At 37.5% G+C, this 26,930-nt stretch overlaps 3 protein-coding genes across 7 annotated transcripts in view; 1 reads left to right on the top strand and 2 right to left on the bottom strand.

Moving 5' to 3' along the window:
* Positions 1–1,367: 1,367 nt before the first annotated feature.
* Positions 1,368–8,687, bottom strand: pigq (phosphatidylinositol glycan anchor biosynthesis, class Q). Of its 2 annotated transcripts, none has more exons than XM_056752055.1 (11): positions 8,668–8,687; positions 7,004–7,737; positions 6,797–6,928; positions 6,158–6,278; positions 4,233–4,359; positions 3,849–4,002; positions 3,201–3,312; positions 3,033–3,113; positions 2,597–2,711; positions 2,380–2,441; positions 1,368–2,140 (listed from the first exon to the last, which is right to left on the bottom strand). In XM_056752055.1, exons 2-11 carry the CDS (start codon positions 7,693–7,695, stop codon positions 1,985–1,987), a joined length of 1,752 nt encoding a protein of 583 aa, XP_056608033.1. In that variant the 5' UTR covers positions 7,696–7,737; positions 8,668–8,687; the 3' UTR covers positions 1,368–1,984. The 2 variants fall into 2 exon arrangements, with proteins under 2 accessions (XP_056608033.1, XP_056608031.1); XM_056752053.1 differs by lacking the exon at positions 8,668–8,687 and adding an exon at positions 8,077–8,336.
* Positions 8,688–12,367: 3,680 nt separating this feature from the next.
* On the top strand, positions 12,368–14,203 carry socs1a (suppressor of cytokine signaling 1a). The gene is made up of 2 exons (XM_056752123.1): positions 12,368–12,545; positions 13,261–14,203. The coding sequence occupies exon 2, from the start codon at positions 13,335–13,337 to the stop codon at positions 13,947–13,949; it is 615 nt and encodes a 204-aa protein (XP_056608101.1). The 5' UTR covers positions 12,368–12,545; positions 13,261–13,334; the 3' UTR covers positions 13,950–14,203.
* Positions 14,204–18,054: 3,851 nt separating this feature from the next.
* The window catches only part of clec16a (C-type lectin domain containing 16A), a 40,848-nt gene continuing 31,972 nt past the window's right edge, over positions 18,055–26,930 (bottom strand). For all 4 annotated transcript variants that reach the window (XM_056752120.1, XM_056752118.1, XM_056752119.1 and 1 more), the window contains 3 exons: positions 26,645–26,785; positions 23,545–23,685; positions 18,055–19,948 (listed from right to left, as the gene is read on the bottom strand). In XM_056752120.1, coding sequence (XP_056608098.1) covers positions 19,533–19,948; positions 23,545–23,685; positions 26,645–26,785 — 698 coding nt within the window. In that variant the 3' untranslated portion in view covers positions 18,055–19,532. The remainder of the gene's footprint in view (positions 19,949–23,544; positions 23,686–26,644; positions 26,786–26,930) is intronic.

Consider the following 26,930-nt stretch of genomic DNA (forward strand, 5'->3'; position numbering starts at 1 on the left):
GTTGAGAGATAATTGTGAATCCTTTGACCTTCTTTTATTAACAAGGGTCATGAGGAAATTTGACAGAGGAAACATATTCAGTTCTTCTTTTATCTACTTTTGGAAAACAATAAATGGTTTGTTTTGCCTTCTGTCTCCAGTACTTGAATTACAGGTTGCTGCTCACCTGACACGCGCTGAAGAAAGGGGCCAGTGAAACGTCAGAGATCTGTGCACTTTCATGGAATCATTGATTAAATGAAGATACTCCCCCTCTCCTGAACAGATTAAAATGCAAATAGCTGTGTGAAGTCTTTGTGTCTGCACATAGAGATTATAGCAACAGGAGGGTCTCGTGGGAGGCAGGATGACATCTGGACCCTGCATCAATTTCTGTGCCATCCATTAAAAAACATGAACGCCCTTCCCCCTATAAACATAAACTGTGATCTAAAGAGCTTTTGTAAATATAATGCAGGCGTTTATTCTTCACATTTTTATGGTAAGTGTATACACAAGGGCTTTAAATTGTTACAATCGACAGTACACACAATGTAGGTTTTCAAATGCATATGGCAACATTGGCAAGTTGTGGTTTTATGTATGTCATATTATAAAAAATAAGTATTGACCTGAAGCTGGAATCAAAACAGTGTAAACATTTTGAGTTTTAACTACTCGTGTATCCTGACCTTTCAACCATTAGGGTGGTGAACACCAGCTCATATACAGTATTTACATGTCATTCATAATCAGGTGCCACATCACAGATACACTCAGCCAGTGTTGGGTGTAACTAGTCACTAAGTAGTTAGTTACTGTAATTTAATTACTTTTCCTGTGAAAAGGTAAAGTAAGGGATTACTCTCTTTTCTGTAAATTATTAGTTACTTTGGATGTATTTAAACTAACTGTGTAATGTATACAATAGTGGAATTGACATTAAAATTCAAAGTCTAACGTTCAAATGCATTAATTAATGTATCTTTCTCAGATTTGTAAAACTTTAGTCAAGTATTAAGAGTGCTTCCTTGTTTTATGTTATTTATTTGATTGAATTAAGAGTCGTTTCATGTCTATCCTTGAATCACTTAACTAATCAAGGTTTATATAGGATATAGAAAGTAATTAGTGACAAGTTATTAAATACTTTTTGGAGAGAGTAATTGCACTATTGAATATGTAATTGTTAACTAGTAATTAATTATTTTTTCAGAGTAATTTACCCAACTCTGCATTCACCACATCCTTTGCAGACAGTATACTGCCAAACATACGATCGAGATCTGTTCTACTTGCACTTTTTAAATTTATAAACTTGAGATAGCACAGTCATTTATAGTAGAAACAAAGATCTAAATTGCACATTGGACACAAAGGAATTTGATTTAATGTCATTTTATTGTGGTAGAATTATGTATTTTTTAATTATCAGCACACATTTACATTTTGATCAAGAACATCTGGAATTACATAAATCTTATTTTAAAATTACTTTACACTAATCATCCTCAGTACAAAACATTAATTTGGCTACATTAATATAACACATAATTTAACTGTAAGTACCAGTTTCACAGTTAGTCAGTTAAATGGCCCCATTTTACAAACACCTGTCAAACTTCTTCCAGCTACACTCTTTGCACTGGCTTAGGCAGTGAGCTGAAGTTAGACTCAAAGACTATCAATGGTTTGATACAGTGATTGGTCCTTTAATACAATTATTTAAAAAAATGGCACATTTTTATCTAGAATATGACTAAAATTACATACAAAAATCAGAATTTCAATCAAATATTCTGATTAATGTTTAGAAACAAGAAGTGATTTATATAATGAATGTATGCTTCCTTTTTATTAAAACACTATGTTGTAGACTATCTTCTAAAGTGAGTGCATTCATTTTCTGCTCAGTCTTCTTTCAAATGAAGCTCTTGAACATGTCACTGGAATGACAAGGAATTGTCACCCAGCACCCACTCTGATCAAGCATATGTTAGTCTGGTTAGTCGGTCTTGGCATTCTTTTTCTGTTTCCAGGGGTAAATGAGTTCTCCAACAAACAGTTTCTTGCACAGAGCTGCCCAGGAATCTTTAGGGTAACAGCTGTACGTAGGTGCCCTGTACAGTTGCAGCACAGAGGTAAACTTAATTGGGTTGATCTGAAAATAAAGGAAATACAGACATGTTTCATTTTATGTTTGCTAATTTAGCACTTGATTTACTATCAAAGTTTAGTAACGCTTTCCCAGTAACTGTCCCGATCATAAATTATACACATTACACTGAACCAAATAGAGGCATGACCGACCAAACAAAATCACCCAGCCAAATACAAACAACAAAATAGCCAAGCATAAACACAAACTAATGATAAGATGTTTAACCAAACTTAACCTACCTCCATCATCAGGTGAAGAGGAGTTCCAGGCTCCTCACAAAGCACGCTGAATTTTACCCCCTCTGGAATACAAAATCACATTTGTAAAGATATTATAAAATAAAAACAAAATAAATATCTTTAATTATAAATATCTAAATATAATGTTTTTTTATGTTTACCTAAAACAATTAACAAAAATAGTTTTTCCTAATTTCATCAATGTTATATAGCTCACCTGCCAATCTGTACGGTCTACAGATACGTAGGCCGATGGCAAACAAAGGGAAAGAGTTGATGAAGTCAACACTTAAATGAATCACACCCTGAAAAAGCACAATCACTAGCCGCAGCTGAAACACAGAGACAAACCTCTTAGTCATTATAGCATTAAACATTACTTTTATTGCCAGTGATGAATGATTTATTACTCTTAACATTTCATATCTACATTTTCATTTGTTCCAAAGAGCTTCACACACGTTTTAAGCAGCATATAGTGCATAGGGCCACATAGTACAGGCATTATTTTTCCATATCAAATTTGTAGATTAAAAATATTTTTTTTAAACATGCAAATATTTTTAAACTTTTATATATTCAGGAACTGGGTCACGCGGCCCAACGGGACAGCCAGACTGAGGGCGAGGAGTAATCTAAAATGAGTGACTCACCAGTGTAAAGACAAGGTAATACAGCGCAGTAGTGGGAAGCAGGAACAGCAGAATCGTAAAGAGCAAAGTGCCAATGAACAACTGCAAAGGCAACAAAGTAGCGTCAATATGACAGTTATGCTGAATGAGGAGTAGAAAAATGAAGGGTTTGAACTATGAGAATACAACCTGGTCCAGGTCGTATGAGCATGAGTCAACACGCTGCCTGAGCACATTCCATTTTTTCCCCCTGAAGAGTCGCCAAAGGGAGGAGAGGCCATAGATTTTCAGGCAGTAAAGTCTGAGAGGAGAGGTATGAATAAGCATGTTTTCCACTCTGTACAACCATTTCCAGGTATGATTAAAATCACCCTAACTTTGTATTATTGGAAATATTTAAAGAAAACATTCAAAACCAATACAGAGATTGCAACTAACTGCCCAGGCACATCTGATATACAATGTTAAAGAGACCCAAAAAATGACTCATAAAATACATTTCATGTCGCCCTCCTGTCATTCCAAACCTGTATGACATTCTTTCTTCTGTAGAACACCAAATAAAATATTTTGAAGAACGCTGGTAATCCAACTACATTTGGACCACATTGACATTTATTGAAAGAACACAAAACCACTGAGAAATTTCTCAGAATATCTTATTTTGTGTTTCACAGAAGAAAGAGTCAAAAAGGTTTTAATTGACATGAGGGTGAATAAATAATGACAGCAGTGGGGAGAACTATCACTTTAACGTTCCAAACATTAACATTGCCCTCTTGTGGTAAAACATTGAAAGTGTGTGAATATGAAAATAGTTAACAAACTGAATCTCACCTGGCTCCGTACACATAAAAACAGTAGATATGGAAAGTCAGAAGGGCCACAATGTCGGACAGTATGGAAAGGGCAAAGGTCAACCCAAAGCAGGTTGAGAGGCCAACATACCACAATATCCTCTCAATAAAAGGAGACATCAGGTGGATATAACCTACAGACACAATCACACAACACACATTTGCATTATTTAACAGACCCTATAATTCACCGTGATTTATAAATGGCTTCATTGTACTTCTCACTTTTAAACATTTGAGCCATTGTTCAGAAAAGTATGTTCCAAGAAAGTAAGAACGTAAACGCCAAATGGGTGCATAACCTGTTTAGTCTATTTCTAGTCGCACTTTCATTCGACCAAGTGAACATGAGTATGTTACTCACTGATCCACAGATGAATGTGGTAGAGAAAGAACCTCCCCAGGACCTGGTCAAGAGCTCTGTTCATCTTCAGTCCAGCGGGAGCTCCCATCAGCCATTCTAACAGCTCCTGCAGCTCCTTAGCAACACGCTGCCAGATAATGAAAGATATTCAGTAATATATATGTTTAAAGGAACAGTTCACTCAAAAGTGAAAATTCTGTCTTCGTTTACTCACCCTCAAGTTGTTCCAAATCAGTATAAATTACTTTGTTGTGATGAACACCGAAAAAGAATGCTTGTAACCAAACAGTTCTCGGCCACCATTGACTACCACAGAAGTAAAAATTGCTTTATAAATTGTTATGTTGAACACAAAAGATATTTTGAAGAATGTAGGAAAGCAAACAGTTCTGGGGCACTATTGACTAACATTTTAGTTTTTCCTACTATAGTAGTCAATGATGACAAAGTACGTTTGGCTACAAGCATTCTTCAAAATATCTTCTTTTGTGTTCAACAGAGCAAAGAAATATATACATATTTGGAACAACTCGAGGATGGATAAATGATTAAAAAAAAAAATTATTTGGGTGAACTGTCCCTTTAAACTCTTTTATTCAAAGCAACTTTGAGAGACAATAAGAGACACTTTAACAGTCAATAAGCTAACAATATGTGCAGTCTGTAGATACATATTAACATCAGTGGTGTAGTCGGGGCCATACGCACGCATACGCCTTATGCTTACTTTTCCCACTGTGCTGTTTGCGTATAACGACTTCTAAAGATCTTTATTAGCGTATACCCACTTGTTCTCCTGCTTAAGGTCTCCAAGCTGCTTTTGTGGTTGCTTTCCCTTTAACCGTATCGAGTTCACATTTCAGTCATACAATTGGTGCATTTCTTAAGAAAATTCACAAAATTGCTTGCGGCCCAGACTCCGACAACCACCCCAAGCGCATCACCTTCAGTGTTGGCAACTCCCCTGTGAGGAGCTCATAATATTGATAAAACTGCTCACTTTTAGTCAAAGCTGGTTTAAAGGGCGCTCACTGGCAGTGGCTCCTCTCATCTGTCATTGACACTGAATTCACGGGTTCTCTTGCGCTGCTTTATCTCTTTACGATATTGCAGTGCATCGCAAATCTTTGGTATCTGTCACAACTCTTAATACTTATTTTCTTTAAATGACACATGATGAAATGAAACAAAGCGCTTACATAGCCCTGCTGTTTAAAGTCAGAATCCTTACATTTTCTATGTATCCTCGTTCCCATTAAAGTCATTGTGAACCTACTTGTTACGTTTATTCTACATTTAAAATAATGTAGTCTGTTTTTACCATTACCTTAACTTCATACATTAATATCTTCCCCTTAAATTATTAACAAGTATTAACAAAGAGATCGCAGTGATGACAAAGTTACATCTCTGTAAAATCTTGCAAGTTTCTACGTATTCTTGTATATGTGATGCGTTACAAAGATATGATGCTTTGTAAAAAATATTATATTTAAGTCGACACTACTGGCATAGACCTGTTTCTTCCAACCTTATTTTTTCCAATTCTATGACTTCACATTCAAAGCATAAGTGAAGACTATTGCATAAATATTTAAATGAAATAATTGTCATATATTACTAGAAAAACAAATCAAACAAACACACTGACCCCTGTCTTTTGGCCATGTGTGGTCGGGGTTATCGTTGTATAGTATAGTACACCACTTTTTTTGTTAGGACTACACCCCTGATTTACATGTATAACTAGGTTGAAGCTAGGGAAATAAAACTGAGTAGAAGTTTTTAAAATAATTAAACTTGAATAGGGTTAGCTTCTGGAAAGTATTTATGGGTTCAAAGTAAAAGGGTACAATAATTACATCTGGAAACTTGATGTATGTCAAAAATAGCATAATACAACAAGTAAGAGTGTATATACTTACATCAGCCACAGGTACTAGAGTATTGGCTAGTTTGCTGATACGATTCTCCCTGTAAAGCCACGAGATAAGCAGCAAACCAAGGGCTACGTCCACGAGAAATGACACAAAAATGTTTGCTTTTCTGCAGAGGAGTGAGAAAGAGGAAGTAAGTGTGTTATGCTGAATATCACTCGCAAAAAAGGCATTCAATTTGATTGCACATTTATTTACATTGCTTTGCACAATACAAATCCATTCCATTCCATTTTCTACCGCTTATCCGAACTACCTCGGGTCACGGGGAGCCTGTGCCTATCTCAGAAGTCATCGGGCATCAAGGCAGGATACACCCTGGATGGAGTGCCAACCCATCGCAGGGCACACACACTCACTCATTCACTCACGCACTCACACCCTACGGACAATTTTTCCAGAGATGCCAATCAACCTACCATGCATGTCTTTGGACCAGGGGAGGAAACCGGAATACCCGGAGGAAACCCCCGAGGCACGGGGAGAACATGCAAACTCCACACACAAGTCGGAAGCGGGAATCGAACCCCCAACCCTGGAGGTGTGAGGCGAACGTGCTAACCACTAAGCCACCGTGCCCCCACACTACAAATCATTTTAGATATTCGGATCACAAGAGTACTATACCTCATGAAATCTGTGTGTGTCGCAGCTCTTTTCGTAGAGAAAGCGGTCTCAAAATTAAGCGCCCTGTGTCCTGACTGAACACACGTTGACATCTTGCTTGAGATGAACAGCACTGGCCGTACATTTAAAATCCTGCAAGCGACCAAAAGGTTTGAATCTTACTTTAGTTCTCGGTAGAATACAATTTCATCACATAGATTTACTTACCTAAAGCTCCAGAAGTAGTGCCACAGTGAAAGTAACCAGGTTAGAAAGAAACAAACTGGTACCGATACTTGTTTAAGAAGTTCTGCAATAATACTAGCCTCCCGGCCTTCAGACTGCCAGTGGGTGAGCTTGAGCGGCCCATCGTCATATTTGTCTTGTGAAAATAGAAGCTGACTCTGTGCTACCGTCTGAAAGACCAGACGCAGCTCTGACGGTCCAGAATCAGACTTGGCCTCCTCTAGAGGGTGAATCTGGGACAACATAACCTTTCTCTGATCATAATGGATGAGGGTGATCTGATCTTTCTCACTGCTCCCATCTCCATTCTTTTTCTCCGAGTCCTGTACAACTTTTCCGTTGTTTTGGACCACGTGACAAGTAAAGCCTGTTTTGCCAATCTCACGACTCAACTGCAGCCAACACTTCTGGGGAAAGATGGTACTCAGGTCGTTTAGAAAGCTGTCCATTCCTTCTTGACCGTCTTTGGGCATACTCCAGGAGCCCAGGACAATTAGTTCAACTTGTGTCTGGCTCTGTAGCTCATTTAAGTATTTCTTCACCTGACCCGGTATGAAGGGATAGTGGATGACAGCTAGTACGACGGCTGAATTGTGACCTGGGATCCAGCGTCCAACCAGCAGGCCGCCGTCAGCAGTATTGCAGCATTGCGGGAAGAAAATCTTCAGCACCATGATGGTGACTTAAACAGTCAAGCAATGTTGAGATACACACTCCTGTATGGATAAAAAACATAATGAAAACACAAACGTATTAAGCAGCTTATATGCATTTTTTATCTAAACCCATGTGTAGACCTGAATAAGCTTTAATGCACAACTCCGGAGTGTCAGATCAGAGATACACGCGTTGTTTTTATAGCGGCATCCACGGATCTAGTTCTTGCCCTTCAAAATGCATTGAACAGTCGGGTCGTTTCTATGGATACCACACGCTCGGGGCAAAAATTGATATCGATTCGCTAACTTACCACGATCTAATTCACAAGCAGAGATAGCCCACTAAATACAACAGTGTGTATTCAACCTATTTAAAAGTATTAAAAGTAACGTTACCTTGTGGTAGATTGTGAAGGGCGAGGACTTAGAAGTTACTGTTATCTGATGACCGCCAACGAGCAAGCTAACTTTATTTTGCGAGTTGCCAAACGCTGGCATGCTCCCAGTTGAAAGATACGCGCAAAAATCATGAATGAATGATATCACTCATCAGTTCAAATTCTCAGCACAACCTTCCAGAGAAATTCGCTTTTTACAGCTCGTTTTGTTGATAGTCCGTCTTTTAATGTCCGCCGGGTGTAATCAAATTTTAGTTCCGACCTCAGAGGCTCAAAAATACCTTCGTTCTCTGTGTGCAAGAGAGTTGTGTGTTTTAAAGAAAACTTTTTTTATTTCAATCAAATTGGTAGAAATGACCAAATCGTCCCAAAACCTCATAACCACAAGTGTCTGGCTGTAGCAATCGCTTAACCGCGATATTTGTAGTAAAACTATAGTAGATACAAATGGTAATCAATCTACCCAAAAGACATGGTTAGTACACTTTATGACTGTAAAACCTTGGTTAATTATCCTAAGGGGTATTTTATCAGAGACAAACAATTTTTTAAAGATTTATCTCGTGTTTCAAGCCCAGATTCTACTTACATGAACTGTCAATGGATGGATGTGCCTGAATGAAACGTTAGACTTACATTCTAACACAAAAGGGCCCACTAAAGAAACAGCCTTTCACTCCTGATAACAGATACACAAAACACGATAAGGCGTCAGTTTAAGGAGGGAACTAAAACACAAAAGAACAACCCTGTTAATGTAAAGAGTATTCATCACTGTCTGGGGGTTTGTGCTTCTTTATTTAGCATACATTCATGATATATTGCATTTGTATTTTTAAATGAAATCTATATTTTGTTAGACATGCTTAATGCAAAAAAAATCTACTTTTGTACTCGGCATGTCAAGTTTCTTGCAAGTTTTTACATAGAAAATTCCAGGTAGGTTTAGTGATATCTTAAGAAATGAGTGCTGACCATATATTTTTATTTATGCTATTTTATTTTTGAGATGTGGCCGTTTCTTATGAATAAAGCCTCAGTTTGGATGAACTAAAGTAAGACTTAGTTGTAGTTGCAATATAGATGTTTATTTGTTTATTTTTAGTACTTAGCTATTAATATGAAATTGCTTTCCAAAAGTAAGAATTTGTCAACAATATTTTGTCAAAAATGTTCATTCTGAGTCAGTAGGTCATAATTCAAGACAGATTATGATATACAGGCTCTAATAAAATTGATAATAACAATTGATAATCTAATAAAAATGATACATATACACGACTAAAGACATTTTAATGACTCACTTAGCATTATAGGCATTATAGCATAAGCATTATAGACTAGCTTCTGTCAATGAACTGTATAAAGTATTCATGACTCCCAGAGGATGGCGCCAGAGTTGCATTATCTCTCAAAAATATCAAAACCTTTAAAAACTCTGGCAAATAAACTGAAAGTTGTTAATAATGTTGTTAATAATTGTAATATCCTAATAAATAATTGAATTAACTACACTTTAATAGAGTTGTGCATACTTTTAATCATTGGAGATCTGCTTTAATGCAGCTGAAATGCAGTGACCGCAGGTACGTGACGTTATAGCTTTTTGTAACCACTCACCTATAACCTATTTACATTACTTTGTGTGTGTAATCACTTATGGAAAGCGTTGCATTTCTGGTAAAGAGTTCCATGACAGGTGCCTGTCACGTGATTTTCTATTTTCATTTTCTAGCCGCACATGAATGCATGGCTTTTTAACGACATACCCATCGCTCAATGAACAAGTTTTAATATAGGCTTGATTTATAATAATAATACAAATGATGGAAAACTTTATAAACAACTAAAATAAAGTTTAGTAAGTATTTAGTTAAATTAAGATCATTCGATTATAGTAATCCAACCTCATGACAGACAGACGTGGTTTTTGGTAAAGTTATTCCGTACAGAATATCAAATACCACATGATCTGAAATCATCTGCAGAAAAGAAGCAATACAAATCTCATAATATTAAACAATGTTATGCATAAATAAACGACATAACACGAGGGAAGAAGAATTAACAAGCATTCAAGGAATTGGAGCTCTGGATAAAGGGATAACGTACAGTCACGTGACTTAAGAAAAGTTCAAAATGAAAGTGAAAAATTGCCGTAAAATGTAATCTCTTTGTCCGTTTTTTAAAGGAACTGTTGTTTATAGCTTGTGAAAGTATTTTGGGTATGAATAGGCTACTGTATGCACTAGCAAAGATATTGATTCACAGATAGTATTCTGAAGAAGCAGATTGATATGCATATAAGGGTTCGGTCTATATTTCCCCTCATTTATCACATATTTGAATAGATAACACGTGATTTAAGATTACACTGAAGTTCATTCATTCCAAACCCACGACATACGTAATTGTTTTAAGGAGGAACAGCACCACCTATCCAATTGTGTTGAAGTGGTTTCACTTTCATTTTACCGTAAAACTCTGCAATATAGAGCAAGACAGGGATGTTTAGGTAAAGGTCGCAAACAATGCATTTCACCTGTAAAGTTATCAGGTGAGAACATTTGTATTCATACAGGTATACACTGATCATGCGGATCGCATAGAGCTTTTCGCAGACCTTCTGCACTGTGGATTTGTTTAAATAGAACGTCATCATTTGTAGAGCACAGTAAGCTACAGTAAATAATACAGATATTGCTTTAGCAATACAAAGGCTTTGGGATTTCCAGAAAATACACACTTTGATAAAATACACTTCGGATGCGCTTTGTATAATCAGAACCAGAAGGAGCTTTATTGCCAAGTAAGGAATTTGACTTGGCGACAGAAGCTTAGTGCAGAAGAAAGTGCTGCAAACATAGTGTGAATATACATTAAAGTAGATTAAATGAGAAAATAAATAAAAACAATGATGCACTATATACAAAAAGTGAAAAAATATAGACAAAAACAATATTTAGTGTACAGATATGTTATTTACAGATTATTAATTCAATGAGATGCACCTGTACTCAACCCTGATCTTAAGATACACTCATATATGGATACAAAATAAAATGATAGCAAGATGTATAAATTGAAAAGATTATCCTAATCCATCAGTTTCCTCATCTGATAACGGACTGGTTTCCGAAAAATGGACAAATTATTTACATGTGTGTCTTCTGTTTAGATTCCTCTTCCTGGTGTGGAAGTGTATGTACCATATGCTCCACTAGTGGTCCTAGTACTGTAAATACAGTGTTTCAGAGAAATGCGTCAGAAACGAAAGCATAACCAGTAATTCTACTCCAAGGCAAACAGTTCATTTTAAAGAAACATCCACCCTCGAATTTGCATGACAGGAATTTCAGTTTCACAATGAGATCATTTAAACCAAACTGTAAGGAGCTTTACACTCCAAATCTTACATTTGTGTTTTGGTGAAAGCTGATGTCATTCTTCTTGTTAAATGGGCATATGACACATATTGTTGATTCATATCACTTAAGGCTGGACCATAAAGACTGAAAGTACACACAGTGACTTTTTTTCACCTAAAATAATACAAAATGCAAACAATTGTTAGCACAAATCGCTTTTATAGTTGATAGTAGATTTCTGTGCAGGCGCAAGTGTGACTGATGCATGCAACGTCCATCACTGTTCACAAGAAGTGAAACTCATGGACGGATGTTTGCCTTGTCCACGGTTGTGGATTGGTACTAGAACCATTCTAGACCAAGATTAAGTTTCATTTACAGCTAATGCTTTACATACTCAAATTTGTCCACCTTAGTCATAAGAAATGGGAAACTGCATCCACGTGCATGCCATATTCTCAAAATTCCAACATCCAATTCTTTGTACTAGATGCAGGTTAGTGCTTTGATGCATGATCACAAAAAAAATATGTTTCACTGTTACATATCCACTCCAAAAGGAAACAGCACCAGAAGTTTTTCATCCTTTAAAAACATGGCATATGACATCACAGTCAATCATACACATTTATGAATAAGGGTCAAATGTAGTTTAATGGTTAGTCTAGCGTATGTCATGGTTATTAAACCTCTTGTCACAATAGAAAAGGAGGTCTATCGTACGACCCGTGGACAACTTTTGTGATATAAATGTTACTTTAATTGTCACTTTTGGAAATGCTAAACGTTTAAAGTAGAGTACAAGGTGTTACGCTTCATGTACTTATTATCCCTGATTTCAGAGAAGAGCTTAAAGTGAACGGATTCCGGGAAATGGGCGGAGCCTTTAAGATACATTTAAAGCGACTTTCAGTTCATTGTGACATTAGATCAGACACACGCGAGCGCGCAGGAACTTAGAGCGCGCTGTAGAAATCTCTTGCCAGATCAAACAGCGGAATAAATCAATGGGAGTTCAAAACAAGTTGATTTTGGAAACGGAGACAAGAGTTTGTCAAAGTTGTATGGACTGCTCTTGGACCTCAGATTCGCTAAAACGGTAAGATCAGAACTGTACTGTACTGACTTTTGTATCTGAGTTTGAGTTTGTTTGTAGTACGTTATAATGTAACGCTGTAAACTTTTCTTATGAATGCATAGAATGTGAGTTGATTTTAAAACGAACTGTTTAATGTTACCACGTTATGTTTTTTATACTTTTCAGGCTTAGCCTACGTTTAAACATGGGGTGTCTTTATAGTTTATATTTTACTTTTAAATTGGATTATTATGTGTCTTGACTGTGTGCATTTTGAATGATCTATTCAATGCTTTGTGTGACCTATAAAGATCTTTATGAATCAGAATATGAGTTATGCCTGATTCATGTCCAATACTGTTCAAATAGGACATCATGGCCCGGTTTCACAGACACGGTTTAGTTTAAGGCAGAAATGTGCCTTAGTTGAATTAAGATATTTACGTTGCTTTCACCAAAATGCTTAAGAAGAATAAAAGACAAAAACGATGGCACTTACATATTTGAAGATATTTCCGGGCAATTTATATTCAGTTATGACAGGTCAAACCTTCATTTTAGTCTGGGACTAGCCTTAACACTTCTCTGTGAAACCAGGCCTATAATCTAATAATGAAATATAATAGCGTGTGATGCGTGTAAAACAGTGTGTAATGTTTATTTCGCAATGTTCGAAATGTCTGTGTCCATCCTCTTGCCAAAGTATTAACGGTGGTTGTCACTTTCTCCCCAACAGACAAATGAGCCTGATCTAGATGACCTTCCTGTGGTACGGAATGGAAGACCACACTGGTTGGTCTTTCCTGTAGGATGGTGGCGCACAGTTCAGTGGAAGGGAATCAAGGCACAGAAGAACCCAGATCGAGTACAGACGCTTCCCCAGAGGTCTCCCTATCCCGGGCCTCTAGATCTAGGCAGCTGGCCGACTCCTGGCCCATATTCGAGACACATTTCAGACCGTTCAACACCGAGAGAGACTTCAAGACCATCTCTAACACCACTTCTATGTTGGAGGAGAGTGGCTTCTACTGGGGTCCCATGACTGTGGAGGAGGCACATCATAAGCTGAAGAAAGAGCCAGTTGGAACTTTTCTCATGCGGGACAGTCGCCAGGGTCATGTCTTTTACACGCTCAGTTACAAAGCGGCAAACGGTCCTGTAAGCATTCGGATTAACTTCAAGAATTCCACATTCAGTTTGACCGGCAGCAAGGAAAATTTTGACTCTCTTTTCAAACTGCTGGAATATTACATCAAATCTCCTAAGAGGGCTCTGATCAGGCCTTATAGGAAAGAACCAGTGCAGTCTCTGCAGCAGCTATGTCGCAGAAGGATTATAGAAACATGTGGAGGAAAAGACATCGACCGCATCCCTGTGCATCCGATCCTCAAAGACTTCCTCCATGCCTTCCCTCATCCAATATGAAGACTAGACTCATCGCATTAAAGCGCTGCTCGAACACTCTTGATGGACTCCTCACGGTACTGCTCTGTTTTAGGAAGCAGGCATCATTTTGTAGCACATTTTGCAATATTTATCAAGAACACTTCGACAAAGTTTACATTGTCTCTGAATGTTTACACTATACGGGAAAATTGTTTTCCTGGCAATACGTTTCTGCTATGCAGAGAGAGATAATACACAATTTTTATAAAAATAATAAATATATTTGTAAAGCACTTAAAGAAATCGCACTTTTTTATTTGGTTTTCACATGAACAACAAACACGAAGGTTGAATGAACAAAAAACTAAAACAAAACTTCTTTTTTTAACATCTGTTTCAGTCAACTGTGAGAAAAACAATAGACAGCAATGTTATTGTTCTCAGTAACTGAAAATAGCCGTTGTTAGAATTATATTATATAAGGGAGAAATCTTGGTGAGACTGGCATGTCACATTTTTGTCCTCAGATAGGCCTACATCTTGAGCATCACCCTTAATTTAACAAAGATCACCAGTTAAATCTTGGAATAATCCTCTCCTCTGAAACCAGCCCTTTGTCACAATGTGACATTTCACGTTTAAAATATATTTTACTAGATTACACTTGGAATTCTAAAACCGGGCGGGATTTATCGGAACTTGAAGCCAGACGTTCTGTACTAGACTAGTCTGATTAATCTAGTGAGTAGCGTGGTTGAGGGGTGGAGCTGTAGTGACCGTAAACTGCTTTTGGTTCAGACAGACATTTACAAGAAATGAGGTGGAGGGGTGTTGACTGACGGAGTGTGATGTGGAGGAGCATGTGATCTCCAAAGATACTCTTTACACGGTATCAATAAAATGGCTCAACACCTCTTTCAGGCTTACGCAGAAAAATGACTAAGAACAAAAGAATACACGGCGTCAGGGGTTCACGTAAACTCGAGCACTGCTTGGAATTCTGTGTTAGAAGGAAGTGATATGTACTCAGACAAATGAATAGTCATCATGAGATAACATCTTCCTCTCGTGTGACGTTAACTTCTTTTTATCTAAATGTGGCAATACATATGATGTGTTTGGTTCCAAAATGAGACAACTTCGGTCTGAAAAAAAATTAAAATCACATTTTTATTGTGTAAATTAGCTGTATTTCTTGAGCTATGATGGCTTAAATAAAAAACTGCTGCTTGATTAAAAACACGATTTTTATCTCCTAGGCTAGAGGAACCAAACTCTTTATATAACTATGTTTAAAATAACTCCAGGAAGTGTTGTATCTTCACAGTTATAAATTAATCATTGACTATTATTAGAGAATGATGTCTATTCCTGGTGTAGGAGTAGCCTGTCTTTATGAGGAAACACTTGATTATTCTCGTGAAATCAAGTTATCTTACTAGGAAGCGAGAGGGAAATCATTTGACGTTGTTTATCTAGGGACTTCTATATTACTTAAAACCTCAGAGTACAGAAATTACTGCTGAATGTGACATCTATATGTTTTTTTTTACAGGTGAATTTAACACAATTGAGTAAATAATCTTAAACGTTTCATTCATTCAATCAACTCGGTAGCCTCATTTGATAGGCTTTGGCAGCTGAGGTGGCCTGTGAGGCTCTCGCCATAGCGGTGATGTGGTAGTGTTTATCAGTCTACCTTTTCTCGTACGACACAAAGTCGCGCAGTCACTTCCAGGAAAAGGGACAGTTGTGTTTCAATGAATAGCCCCTAATCTCCACTGCATCTGGCCTCAGTTTACACAAACACACAGCACGCAGACACAGTTCCTGAGATGTGTATTTCCTTTTAGGAACCGCAACGCTCCTCTCTAGAACGCAGGCACATAACACACAAGCCTTTGTGGGTATTCTGCTCATAACAACGGCCCTTTAAACTTTTTGATACAGAATATATAGATTTATAGTGAAGACAGCGAAGATAATTCTTACTTCTCAAACTTGTATTATAAAGAGGAACCTTTGTATTTTAATAATGGATTCAGACTGTGTAACGTGGCTGTTTTTGTGCATTACATCAATAACTATTCATCGGCCAAATAAACGCTACCTTGGAAACTACTGACACAATATTAAACTGTTGCCTTTTAATCTATTCATGGTTATGATGCTGTAGACCCCTAGCAGCGGTTTTTACAAATTGACAAACCTCAAACCCAAATTCCAGGAAAGAGATATGGCTACCCACATAATGGTTACTATGACAACACTCTTTTGCCATTCCACATCAAGGTAGAAGGTCCACATTGCCTCCACTGAGAATATGTGGGAAGGACTTACAATTCAGTGATTCAAAAAGATAAAAGTGTCTCGTAGTGACAGAACACGGAGACCACCTTTCAGCAAGCACCTAACCCACTTTTCCATACAGTATTTAAGCAGGTGGGTTTCAAATGACCTCACCAGTGTAATGACGATTTATGTTGTTCTCTAGATTAATGGGCAGCAACAAGATCATATCACTCTTTTTTGAAAAATTCTGCTTATTTTATTGTTGTAAAGGACAAAAATAGGTCACTCAAAAATGAACATTAAGTCATTATTTATCAAGCCATTCCATCTTTTTTCCTCAAAGTTTAAAAAGGAAGTCAGACAAGTTTGGATGAACATGACATGGAAAATTACCGACCAAATTACCGAAATAATGACAATTTTGTTGTTGTTTAACTCATACAATACGTTGTCTATATGGTTGAGACAATCTCTTCTTCAGATTCCTGACAAATACATCAGAGCAAAGAAGAAAGTAATGCAAGTCGGTGATAATGTCGTAACTGCGTTATGCGTGGCATGACATCATCGATTTTCAGTGAACAATAGGTGCTTGATAGCACACAAACATCTGGCAGACATCTATTTGATTTCTGCATTTACATCTGCAAGATATAGGTTGCTATTCAATGAGCATTAACTGTGCTAATACCAATACTGTGATACCTCTCATGTGATTTGTTCATTGTGTTTTGATATACATCCAGTAAGTGTGTATATGATTTATGTATGAAAACAAAAAGATCCATTGAGAAGGATTAATATTGAGTTTAATTCACGTAAAATTACTGGTACAATATGATTACTCAAAAAAGTTTCTTTTGTTCAATCAACGAAATTGTTAATCGTAGAAACTACTCCAAATATTTGTGTTGAACCACTTGACACTACTTCTATATAAAAAAAGATTCACCTTGATTTACATAGCAGACGGTTTAATACAAATGAGTGCATGACCACAGACGCAAGGAAGGTCACAGAAATGCTTATCAACAAAAACTGGATGACATCATTGCCTTGACATTTTCTTTTCAGTCGAATCTGACGATAAGCAGACGTTCGATTTAAACTTACGCAGAATTTAGGAGCAAAAAACTGAAGAAATTAACTATATTTATCGGCCCTAATTTCTGAGATGTTTGAGTAAGACACGTATGTCCATTTCATGTGAAGTCTCGGAGGGGAAACTAACTAAAAATAAACGGTCATAGCAATTTTCTGGGTATTAGTGGGATGCTTAATGGCTTTTGCACAAATACTACAAAAAACCCCACCTCAATCTGGAAGTGGTTGTAGAATCATTGATTTCGTGGAAAATGGAAAAAGACAAAAAAAAGCTCACGTACTATAATGAGGAATGCATTATCTGTTATCCTCCATCACAAATATCTCCAAAGCTATAAAACTCTGACCCTTATGAAAAAATGATGTCAAACAGCTTTAAAAGTTTAAAATCTTTAAACTTTATGTCTTATTTGCAACAACCGTTCTGGAGAAATCTTACACAACACTACCCTGTTCTAAAAACAGCATTTGCTGGGTTAGGTATGTTTTGATGCTGGTCTAGTGCTGGTCCTTAGCTGGTTTAAGATAGTGGGGAACCAGCAAATGATCATTTTAAACCAGCTACGAACCAGCATCAAAACCCAGCATATGCTGTTTTTAGGACAGGGTAGTGTTGTGTAAGATTTATCCAGAACGGTTGTTGCAGATAAAAGATAAAGTGTGGGAAGAATTTTTTGGAAGAATATATATAAATACACTTTAACACACAATGTGAAATATGGCGAACAAGATGAAAAAGACCAACGTGTACATCAGAATAATTTATTGCATGACCTTGATAGCTCCAGTTGGTAAATTATAATATTAAACCAAAAACAAAATTTTACACTACACATAAACTAAGACTTGTTTTATGCCCCAATGCCTTATTTTTCAACAAACACAACTTCAAAATACTGAAATAAGCAGAATTAACTGTATTGCTTTACTGTAATATTTTTGAAATTCAGTCAATAAAGGTTAAATCTGGGTGTAGCTACCACACCGCCTGTTTCAGTGCTGAACAGAAAGAATAAGTGTCTCACAATGTGCTACCATCATATTTTACATTTCAGTCCATTAGTTGTAACAGTCAAACTACTTGAATCTGTAAGTAAAATAAATGACTTTATATTCATCTTAAATGACCGTTATTGCACACCAAAAAGAATCCACAACTACATCACAGCCAGCTTCAATTATGCATGTTCAGCAAAATATCTTGATGAATCCTGGAATATCAAGTGTGTTAAAGTATTAACATTCAAATCCACATAAAAAGTAAATGTGGTCTCATTTTATAAAAATGGAGGTCGTTTTACATCAAAGTACATAAATCAGTTTGAAAAGTGTTAGCAGATTACTGAATAAAACAAATGTGTGAAGGTGGCAGTGACAGAAACTCCCAATAACAGAACTCTGTATTTTAAATCAATGCCGTATGAGTCATTCGGGTCAATGGGTTTATGGGTGCTTTAAACATCTTAAATGAACTGACCAATAAACACAAGACAAATCTGATTAAGCTCATATGAGTTTTTTTACAATCTCTTAAAGACAAAACAACAGCTGTTAAAACCCCACTGCTGAAGTGCAAACAAACGTTCAGTCGAATTAAAATATGCCTTCAGAAAAGAGCACTGCTAAACCGACCCACAGGTCTTCGTACATTCTTCAGTGTTAAGACTAGCAAAAGTGGGCATTCCCCGCTAACCAACCAATTTTTTTTACATATTTATATAAAGATAACCTTTCATGTCTGCCTGCGCAGTATCATAAAACCATACACGCAAACAAACAATCAGAAACTCCCACAAACACGCGGCTGGTTCTCTCTTAGCACCATCGAAAGAACAATACACACACAAACACACATGCACGCGCACACACACGGCTGTGCTTTGAGCGACTCCCATAAACTCTCAATAACATCATTGTTCTAATAAGAGCGCTGTTTTCTGCTGAAATACATTACAGTCTTGATGTAAAGGAAGGTATTTGGAACCGCAGTGTTGATATAGTGACTGTCTACCCACAGCTGAAACAATGAGCGCCTGAATCTCTAATGCCAGAAGCAGGTACAAACTAGCTTTACTAGCCTGTGCAATTCTAGGACACAATCGGTGACCGTGCAAGATGAATGCAGATCACTGAATGTGCATGGAATGACCTTCGGTAAACATTTGGGCTCAGAGTTTAAGTATTTCTGGATAATCTTTTTCCGAGAATTGTAATGAACTACATCCATCAGTCAATCGCAGTCTCCTCCTCTAGATCTGGGTTGTTCTCTCTGTCACCTATTGGGTCCGTCTCCACAGATTCCCTGACTTGCGTTGTATCCTCAAGCGAGTTCATTTCTGATGGTCCAGACTCAGGAGATACCTCGTCCTCCTCGGTTATAACCGAAATGTCCTTTTTGTCCTCCTGCATGTCTGTTGATCGTTCGCCGTCGTCTTCTATGCATCCGAGGGTCGTCATCTCATCACGGTCTGCAGGTGGCTCGTCCTGGACGGATGATTGGGTGCTGAAGGAGCGTAGGCGAGGTGGGTCAGTGGGAGGAAGTAGGGTCATGGAGTCGACGCTCAGAGTTTCGGCATCATTGTCAGACAGTAGAGAGATGGTGGGCTGCGGCGTAGGGGTGAGGCTTGGCGCCAGGGCAAACCCTGAAACGAGAAAATCAGGGCTGGTCAGAGCACACAGAGAGTCACACGTCTGCGTGGGAGGATCAATACACATGTGCAGCTTCATCTATTCAGAACAAAGCCAAAACAAGCAAAGGGAAAACCGCCTCCATTCACACAACCTAGAGGTCAACACTGCGAGTTGGTTGGTAACGTGTTTCTGTTGTGATTTAGAAATATAGTTTGTCAAATCTGCCAACATTTCAACGTGAATTATGACAGAGGTGGCGTGAGCAAAGCCTTCATGTCATAAAGTCAATAGAAACGCTTATGATTTAAAGCTTAGGAGTGGGATGGACCGCAGATGTGGCAATAGTGAGTCATAGATCTTTAAAGCTTTGTACCATGAATATGACGGTAAAAGGAGGAACCTGAATGGCAGTGCCATGACATGGAAAAGTTAAATAAAAACGTGTGAAGTGCTTTTCGTAAATACGTAATATTCCTTGGCAAAAAAGTTAACATGGCGACATTTTAGTCCTGTGTGAGCAACCATAGTGCTTCGAAAGGGAGTGGCAGAGTGAGCCATTGGTTGCAATTCACTAAATTGAATACACTGGACCTTTAAAATTCCAGAAAGATTATTAAATGCTGAAAAACGATATTGCTTTTTGTTAGTTCATGTTAGAGAATGTATTAACTAGTGTTAACAAATACATCCTCAATTTAAAGTGCTTTTCGATGCTTCATATTAGCTGCACTGACAAGTCATTAATAATCGCCTATATATTATATTTGAATACAGTTAAATGTCGAAACCGAGAGAAACAATATCATTTTGATTCATGTAAACTCCATAAGATAGCAATAACAAAAAAATGTAGTTGTGTCCGAACCTTTACATGAAACATTGAATGGAGTCAATATGGTTTGACTACATGGTTTATGCACTATGCCATTCATTTTCAGATTAGTTATGCCACGTCAAGCTTATCAATACTCACACAAATGCTATCTTAGGCATTGTTTTGGTTTAGTAGCACAATGCAGGTCACTGGAAACTAGGGGAGCCACTCTTTACACTCTAAGCAAACAGCATCACACGGACATGCCTGTTACGTGTATGTGGAGCTCTAAACCCACTCTCCACCTCGCCTGTCACCGTCTGACAGAGAAAACACGCACCTCCGGCCTTCCCTGACTAGAGAAGAGAGGGACAGATCAAAGGGAGAACAATGACACGCTTCCTATAGGCAAGCACAGCGTTTAGTCTTGAGAAAAACCTGCAGCTGTAACTGTTAAACCACCAGATAGACAGATGCGCATGCAGCAACTATATTTGTATAACAAATGAATATGAACAAGTTCAACATGCAAAATACACGGTTCAAAGCCATATAAGGACACAAAGTGGTGGATTATGAAAGAAAAACGAAATAAACTTGTTGTCTGGCTATGTCTGACAACATTAACAGTTCATTGTAGTCATTTGGCATTAACAGTTCTTTGCAAAGTATCTTAAAATGCATTCAGGAATACATTCTATCAGTTTGTGTGTTCCTGGGAATCAAACTGCAAATGTGGATGTATAACTACATGCATTAAGCGTGTTAAGACAGAGATCGAGGTAGAGGTGGATGTCTGTCTCACCACAAATCCAACCCTCTACAACACAACGTCTTCTGTAAGGCTGCTGTTTCTAAGAACTCCTCTTCAAAGACGACGCACACCACGAGGCATTAACCAACACACACTGTGGTCACCTCACACTGCTGCACTTGCCATTTTGAAACAAAACGTGGGTTTCTGACAAGCCCCTCACACCAACACCTTCTCTTACTCACGTGACTACATAGAATACAACCGTGAAAGGGGTCGGTAACATACAGTAATAGTGTAGTTCAAAGCAGACCATTATAGTGGTTCAGAGAAAAAACGCAAAAAGATACAAAATGAAAGAACCAAAAAAGCCCATGACCGTATCAGTGAAACGCCTCCACCACACAGACAGAAATCCGTAGGTGTCTTCACAGAGGCCATAGGAATTACTCCCGCATTTACAGAAGTGAACAACCAGACACGTTCCTGCTTTATGAGGTTTGAAGACTGAGCTTTCGGTTTTTCCAAAACCACACCCGACCACCCGCAATCTACTTTAAAGATGGATTTGGCCCACACACTGATTAATAACAGCCCTTCAGCTCCCTGGAGACTCTCGTCCAATGAGATGCCTACTAAGCAGTCACACCGGTTTCTCAGATGTGTAGTTGGTAAATTACCCTTCCATTTAAAGATGTTTTAGACCATTTTTAGAACCCGTTTATGACTCTTTATTCTGTGGAACCCAAAACAAGATCGTTTTTTAATTGTGTCCATAAAATGGAAGTCAACGGGGGCCGAAGTGGTTTGGTTACCAAAATTCTTCAAAAAATCTTCTTTTGTGTTCTGCAGAAGAAGTCATACAGGTTTGGAAAGACTAAAGTGTGAGTAAATCATGAAAGATGCTCATATTTGGGTGAACTGTCTCCTTAAATGGATTTTTTTGCTGTTAACAGTGTGTACATGTACTGTATATGCTGTGATGCTTTAAGCTTGAAAGGAATAACAGAGAGTTATAAGTCTTAATCATGTACTGTAGCTTTGATACGGCTGTGCCGGTTCATAATCCTCCTTTACGTATTAAGCACGATAAGCACAATAAAGTGAATGTAGCTATGGCAAAATAATGAATGGTTTAAATCAAATGGCAGGAAAGACAACGTGACGTGACCGTTGTGTTTTGTATTAGACACAAGCAGCTTTGGGTAAATTAAATCAAAGAGGAACAGATGGTCTATTAAAAAACATATGTCAGTACTTTGGCGCCAAAGGAAAACTGATCATGGGAACACGTTTAAAGAGACGACTTTATATCGGAAAAGTGCAGCCAAAAATGATCTCGATGAGTGTCTGTGACAAAACATGCATATGACAGCGAGTCATTAAGATGCTTGGTTTTCATTTCAATTTTGATAAAGGTAAGCAAAATAATATTCATCTTTCACAAAAATATAGTTTTACTTTAGAATACATACGGTAACCCAGTTGAGTCATTTGGATTACATTAATAATTGATACACTAGCTTTAGGGCAGTGGTTCTTAAACTAAGCCCTAAAATGGATCCAGGGGGGCCACAGATTTTGTGGCACTTTATGAAATATAGAAATTTATAACATAAACAAGACCCCCAACAAAAATAATTGATTTTCCAGCATTTATAAGTCTTTATATGAGGGGCCGCAAAGCGATGCACTCTACACAAAGGGGGCCTTACAACGAAAAAGTTTGAGAACCAGTGCTTTAGGGAACTTTACCATTTTGTGTACCATGTAAAAAACTATCATTTATCTATAAACGCATAAATTCAAAGATTTTATTTTGTGTTTAACTAACAAAATAATATGTTGACGTGTAAATTATGAACATTATTTAATTGATATCATTAATGAAAACTGATCGATTTTCTGAACAAAACAAACTTTTAAGTTAAATAATATGTGTGTGTTTATGTATGCTGAGATCGAGTATCTGCACATGTCTGAAGTGTTTTGGTGGTTTAGTGGAGAGGCCGTCGAGTGGTTAAGCGTGTGTTTGTTACCTGTTTGACTCTGTGTGACAGTGTGTGTGGATGCACCGCTGCTTGCGGTCGAGTCGTAGGGTCCAGTGTTTTCGGTAGAAGGTGGCGAGGGAGAAGAGGTTGATGTGGCGCTATGCTGGGCAACTTGAGCAACTGCAAAACCTGGAACACATGTGCACATACTTCAAATTTCCAACATTACTGAATTATTTTGGTTAATGAGCTAAACATTTGAACTCCAACAGATGGCAAACACAATAGCTGTCTAGCCGCAACAATATTCTGTTTACTTTCACGGCCATCTTTCCATACAAAAATACATAAATTCAGTAAGAGGACACATGCGACTCACTATTTCAAAAACCTATGCGTATGAACCAGCTGATTATTGGAACATTAATATTTCATATTTTGGCCACAAATAACTGCTTGGCATAGCAAATAAATGTGAATTCATCCGGCGCACATATTAAGCCCTTTGAAACACTTGGCAAAATGTCAAGAGTTCTTGGAAGCACAATTCTTTTACCTGAACCATCAGCACGTCATCAAAAGAGACTGAAAGACGATTCTGACTCATGTGTTTCTCTGTATAGCAAACTAACTTTTTAAAAGTCACAAAAATTCTAAAAGTTAACTATATTTAGAATATAGTGGGAAATTTGGTTTCATTTATTTTGCTGGTCTCCGTGTCAACATCTACACGAAAACAAAATCAAAAGTATTTATTTACAGCAAGTCTACTTTTACGGGAATTCAAACATGTTAACAAAGAAGCTTATAAACAAATGTCATTTGCTAGGATCACCAGCCAAAATTTCTATCAAGCAATCTGATTTCCTTTAAACCACACAATGCTGTTTTTCATCAATAGGTGCCTAAAAGACGTTTTGAATATGTACACTGGGACAGGGATCACATTCAAATTCACACAAACCACTGGAATATTAACCACTAGCTTGGAAAAGATGATAACAATATTATGACAGCACAGGATCAGAGTCGGTTGGGAGGAAGCATTACCTAAAAACCTAGCACAGACGAAACAGAACTGGAACTTTGAGAAGTAATAGAGATTCTAAGGAAAACAAGATTAGGATGTGAAATTCTATGCAGATCGCAAAGGAGAAGTAGCAAGCCCCTTCATCGTTTTCATCATTGTGGTATTTCAACTTATTGTTTGAAAGAGTAAAGAAAACCCCCCAAAAATTTAAAAAATGCAAAGGGGGTGAGTGTTCTCTGCTCGCAAACACATTTACTAAATATAGTTTATGCTGCAATAGAAACAGAAACCTCTGAAGCTGTGAACGTTTTGGAAAATAGAAGACCATAAATGACAATAAGACAAAATCATACACAATAGCGAAACACGTACCGGTCATTGACGTATTTTCGTCATGCCATTTTTTTATATAAATAAACAATAATATCTACTGCAGTTATTCAAATAAATGACAAATTTTAAGTTAAGGGATTCAAGTGTTTTTCCTCAATGAAAAACGTGATTTATCATGATTTTAGACACGATTTATCTACTAATTCATTTCCGTTAGATGCTTAACATTCTTTTGTACAAATCATTTTTCCAAATCCCTCTTCAGCTACCTCTCGCACCTTGCCCCTTGAAATAGAGTGGCAAGGGGAAGGGCTAAAAACATTCCTCTAAGAAATAGGAGACCATTACTACACTGACATACGTCATTATAATACGTCACTGACCGTACGGAGATGCGGCAATGTTTATCCCAACCTTCCAAGATGCTGCTGTTAACTGTGGTCATATCAGTTATGTGGATTACAGCCTAAAAAGTGTCATTCAACTTCTGTCAACAGCAGCTCACTACACAACCTCTGAAGGCAGAGCACGTTTTGATTAACCCAGCATTTGAGATCGCATTCCATGGATTTTTCCCTCTGTCCGGGCGGGGAATCAGAGAGCGAACGCGAGTCTGAGAGGGAGTGCGTTCTGCTTCCCCTGGTTCGTGAGTGTATTCCGGAGACAGCCATGGTTACAATTACTGTTTTTGCAGTTGTGTATGTTGCGGTTCAATCGTTTCAAGTACTCATGACAAAAAAAACTGTACACAACATTCAATTCAACACAAACATGATGATAATTAGTTGTTTAAATCCTTATTAAAGCCCAAATAAATTCTTACATTATACTCGCATAAGCAGCCATGTTGGGAAATGTCATACCCCTTTGTTTGATAGGAGGTCCTTAAAAATCTTTGTTTGAAGGGCTATAGGCCCTTACCCTTCCCGTCCAATCAATAGATAATCGAGACATCGATCAAGTGTAGGGGTGAGGGGTAGAAATGGGATTGGGCCTTAGTATTTAAAGTGTTTGAAAAAACTGTTTTGGTAGGTAATCATCTCCCATTTTTGTTCTATAATTTTGTCCTCCTAAAATGACACTTTACCCAAAAATGAAAATTCTAAAAAATAACTGCAGTAGATATTATTGTTTATTTATATTAAAAAAATGGCATGACGAAAATACGTCAATGACTGGTACGTGTTTCGCTATTGTGTATGATTTTGTCTTATTGTCATTTATGGTCTTCTATTTTTACACATCATGTGTATTCAATTTATACACATCATGTTCCAAATGTGTATAAATTGCTTTGTTTTGATGAACCCAGAGAAAGATATTTGGAATAATGCTTGTAACCAGACAGATCTCCCATTCACTCCCACATGACCCATCCGCCATATAGATCACTTTGCAAGATGCTGGTCCAGTAGCACATCCGGTTTTATTATTTTTCTGCTTCAAAATCTCACATGTATAGTTAAATCTTACAAATATTTTTATTCGGTTATGGTGATTGTGTTTGTCTTATGAAGTGGTCTAAACACATTTATAAAAAACATCAATAATAACTGCAGCAAGTAAAACACTTACTATTTATAGGGGCATGATTATGATCTAAAATAAGATCACTGTTTAAAATCCAAGACAAGGATAATATGTTTGCTATTATTCAGAAGTATGACAAAATGTTCAGCCCCCTGAACTCAGACCTCTGGAATATTCTCTTAAGATGTGTAAGCGTGGATCACAGCTGGCAACTTAATCTTTTTCGATTTCCAGTTAAATCGTTCAGACAGTTACCTGGAACTTTATCTACAGAGGCGAAGGCTGAGCCTCGTCTGGACTGGTCATAGAAACGAAAAGGCAGCAGTGATGATGCAACGGGTGGCTGGCTGAAGCCCAACACCTCAGTAGAAGGCTGAACTGGGAGGTCCAGTAGAGCTGCAGGATAAATGATTAAAGACAGATAAGAAAAGACAGGAAAAGATAATCTATTCTAGACTGATATTTTTTGAACACATACACTTAAACATTTACAGTGAAAATGAATAAAACAGACTGTTAAAGCTGATTAAAACAAAAGGTC

The sequence above is a fragment of the Triplophysa dalaica genome, chromosome 7 (assembly GCF_015846415.1).
Source record: "Triplophysa dalaica isolate WHDGS20190420 chromosome 7, ASM1584641v1, whole genome shotgun sequence".
NCBI classification, from domain to species: domain Eukaryota; kingdom Metazoa; phylum Chordata; class Actinopteri; order Cypriniformes; family Nemacheilidae; genus Triplophysa; species Triplophysa dalaica.

Excerpts from the sequence above, each read along its gene's own strand:
- socs1a (XM_056752123.1), top strand. The coding sequence starts at position 13,335 with ATGGTGGCGCACAGTTCAGTGGAAGGGAATCAAGGCACAGAAGAACCC.
- pigq (XM_056752055.1), bottom strand. The coding sequence starts at position 7,695 with ATGGTGCTGAAGATTTTCTTCCCGCAATGCTGCAATACTGCTGACGGC. Across the intron at positions 4,360-6,157 it reads CTCTAGTACCTGTGGCTGAT|CGTGTTGCTAAGGAGCTGCA; the intron begins GTAAGTATATAC and ends ATTATCTGGCAG. Across the intron at positions 3,313-3,848 it reads TTTTATGTGTACGGAGCCAG|ACTTTACTGCCTGAAAATCT; the intron begins GTGAGATTCAGT and ends CTCTCCTCTCAG.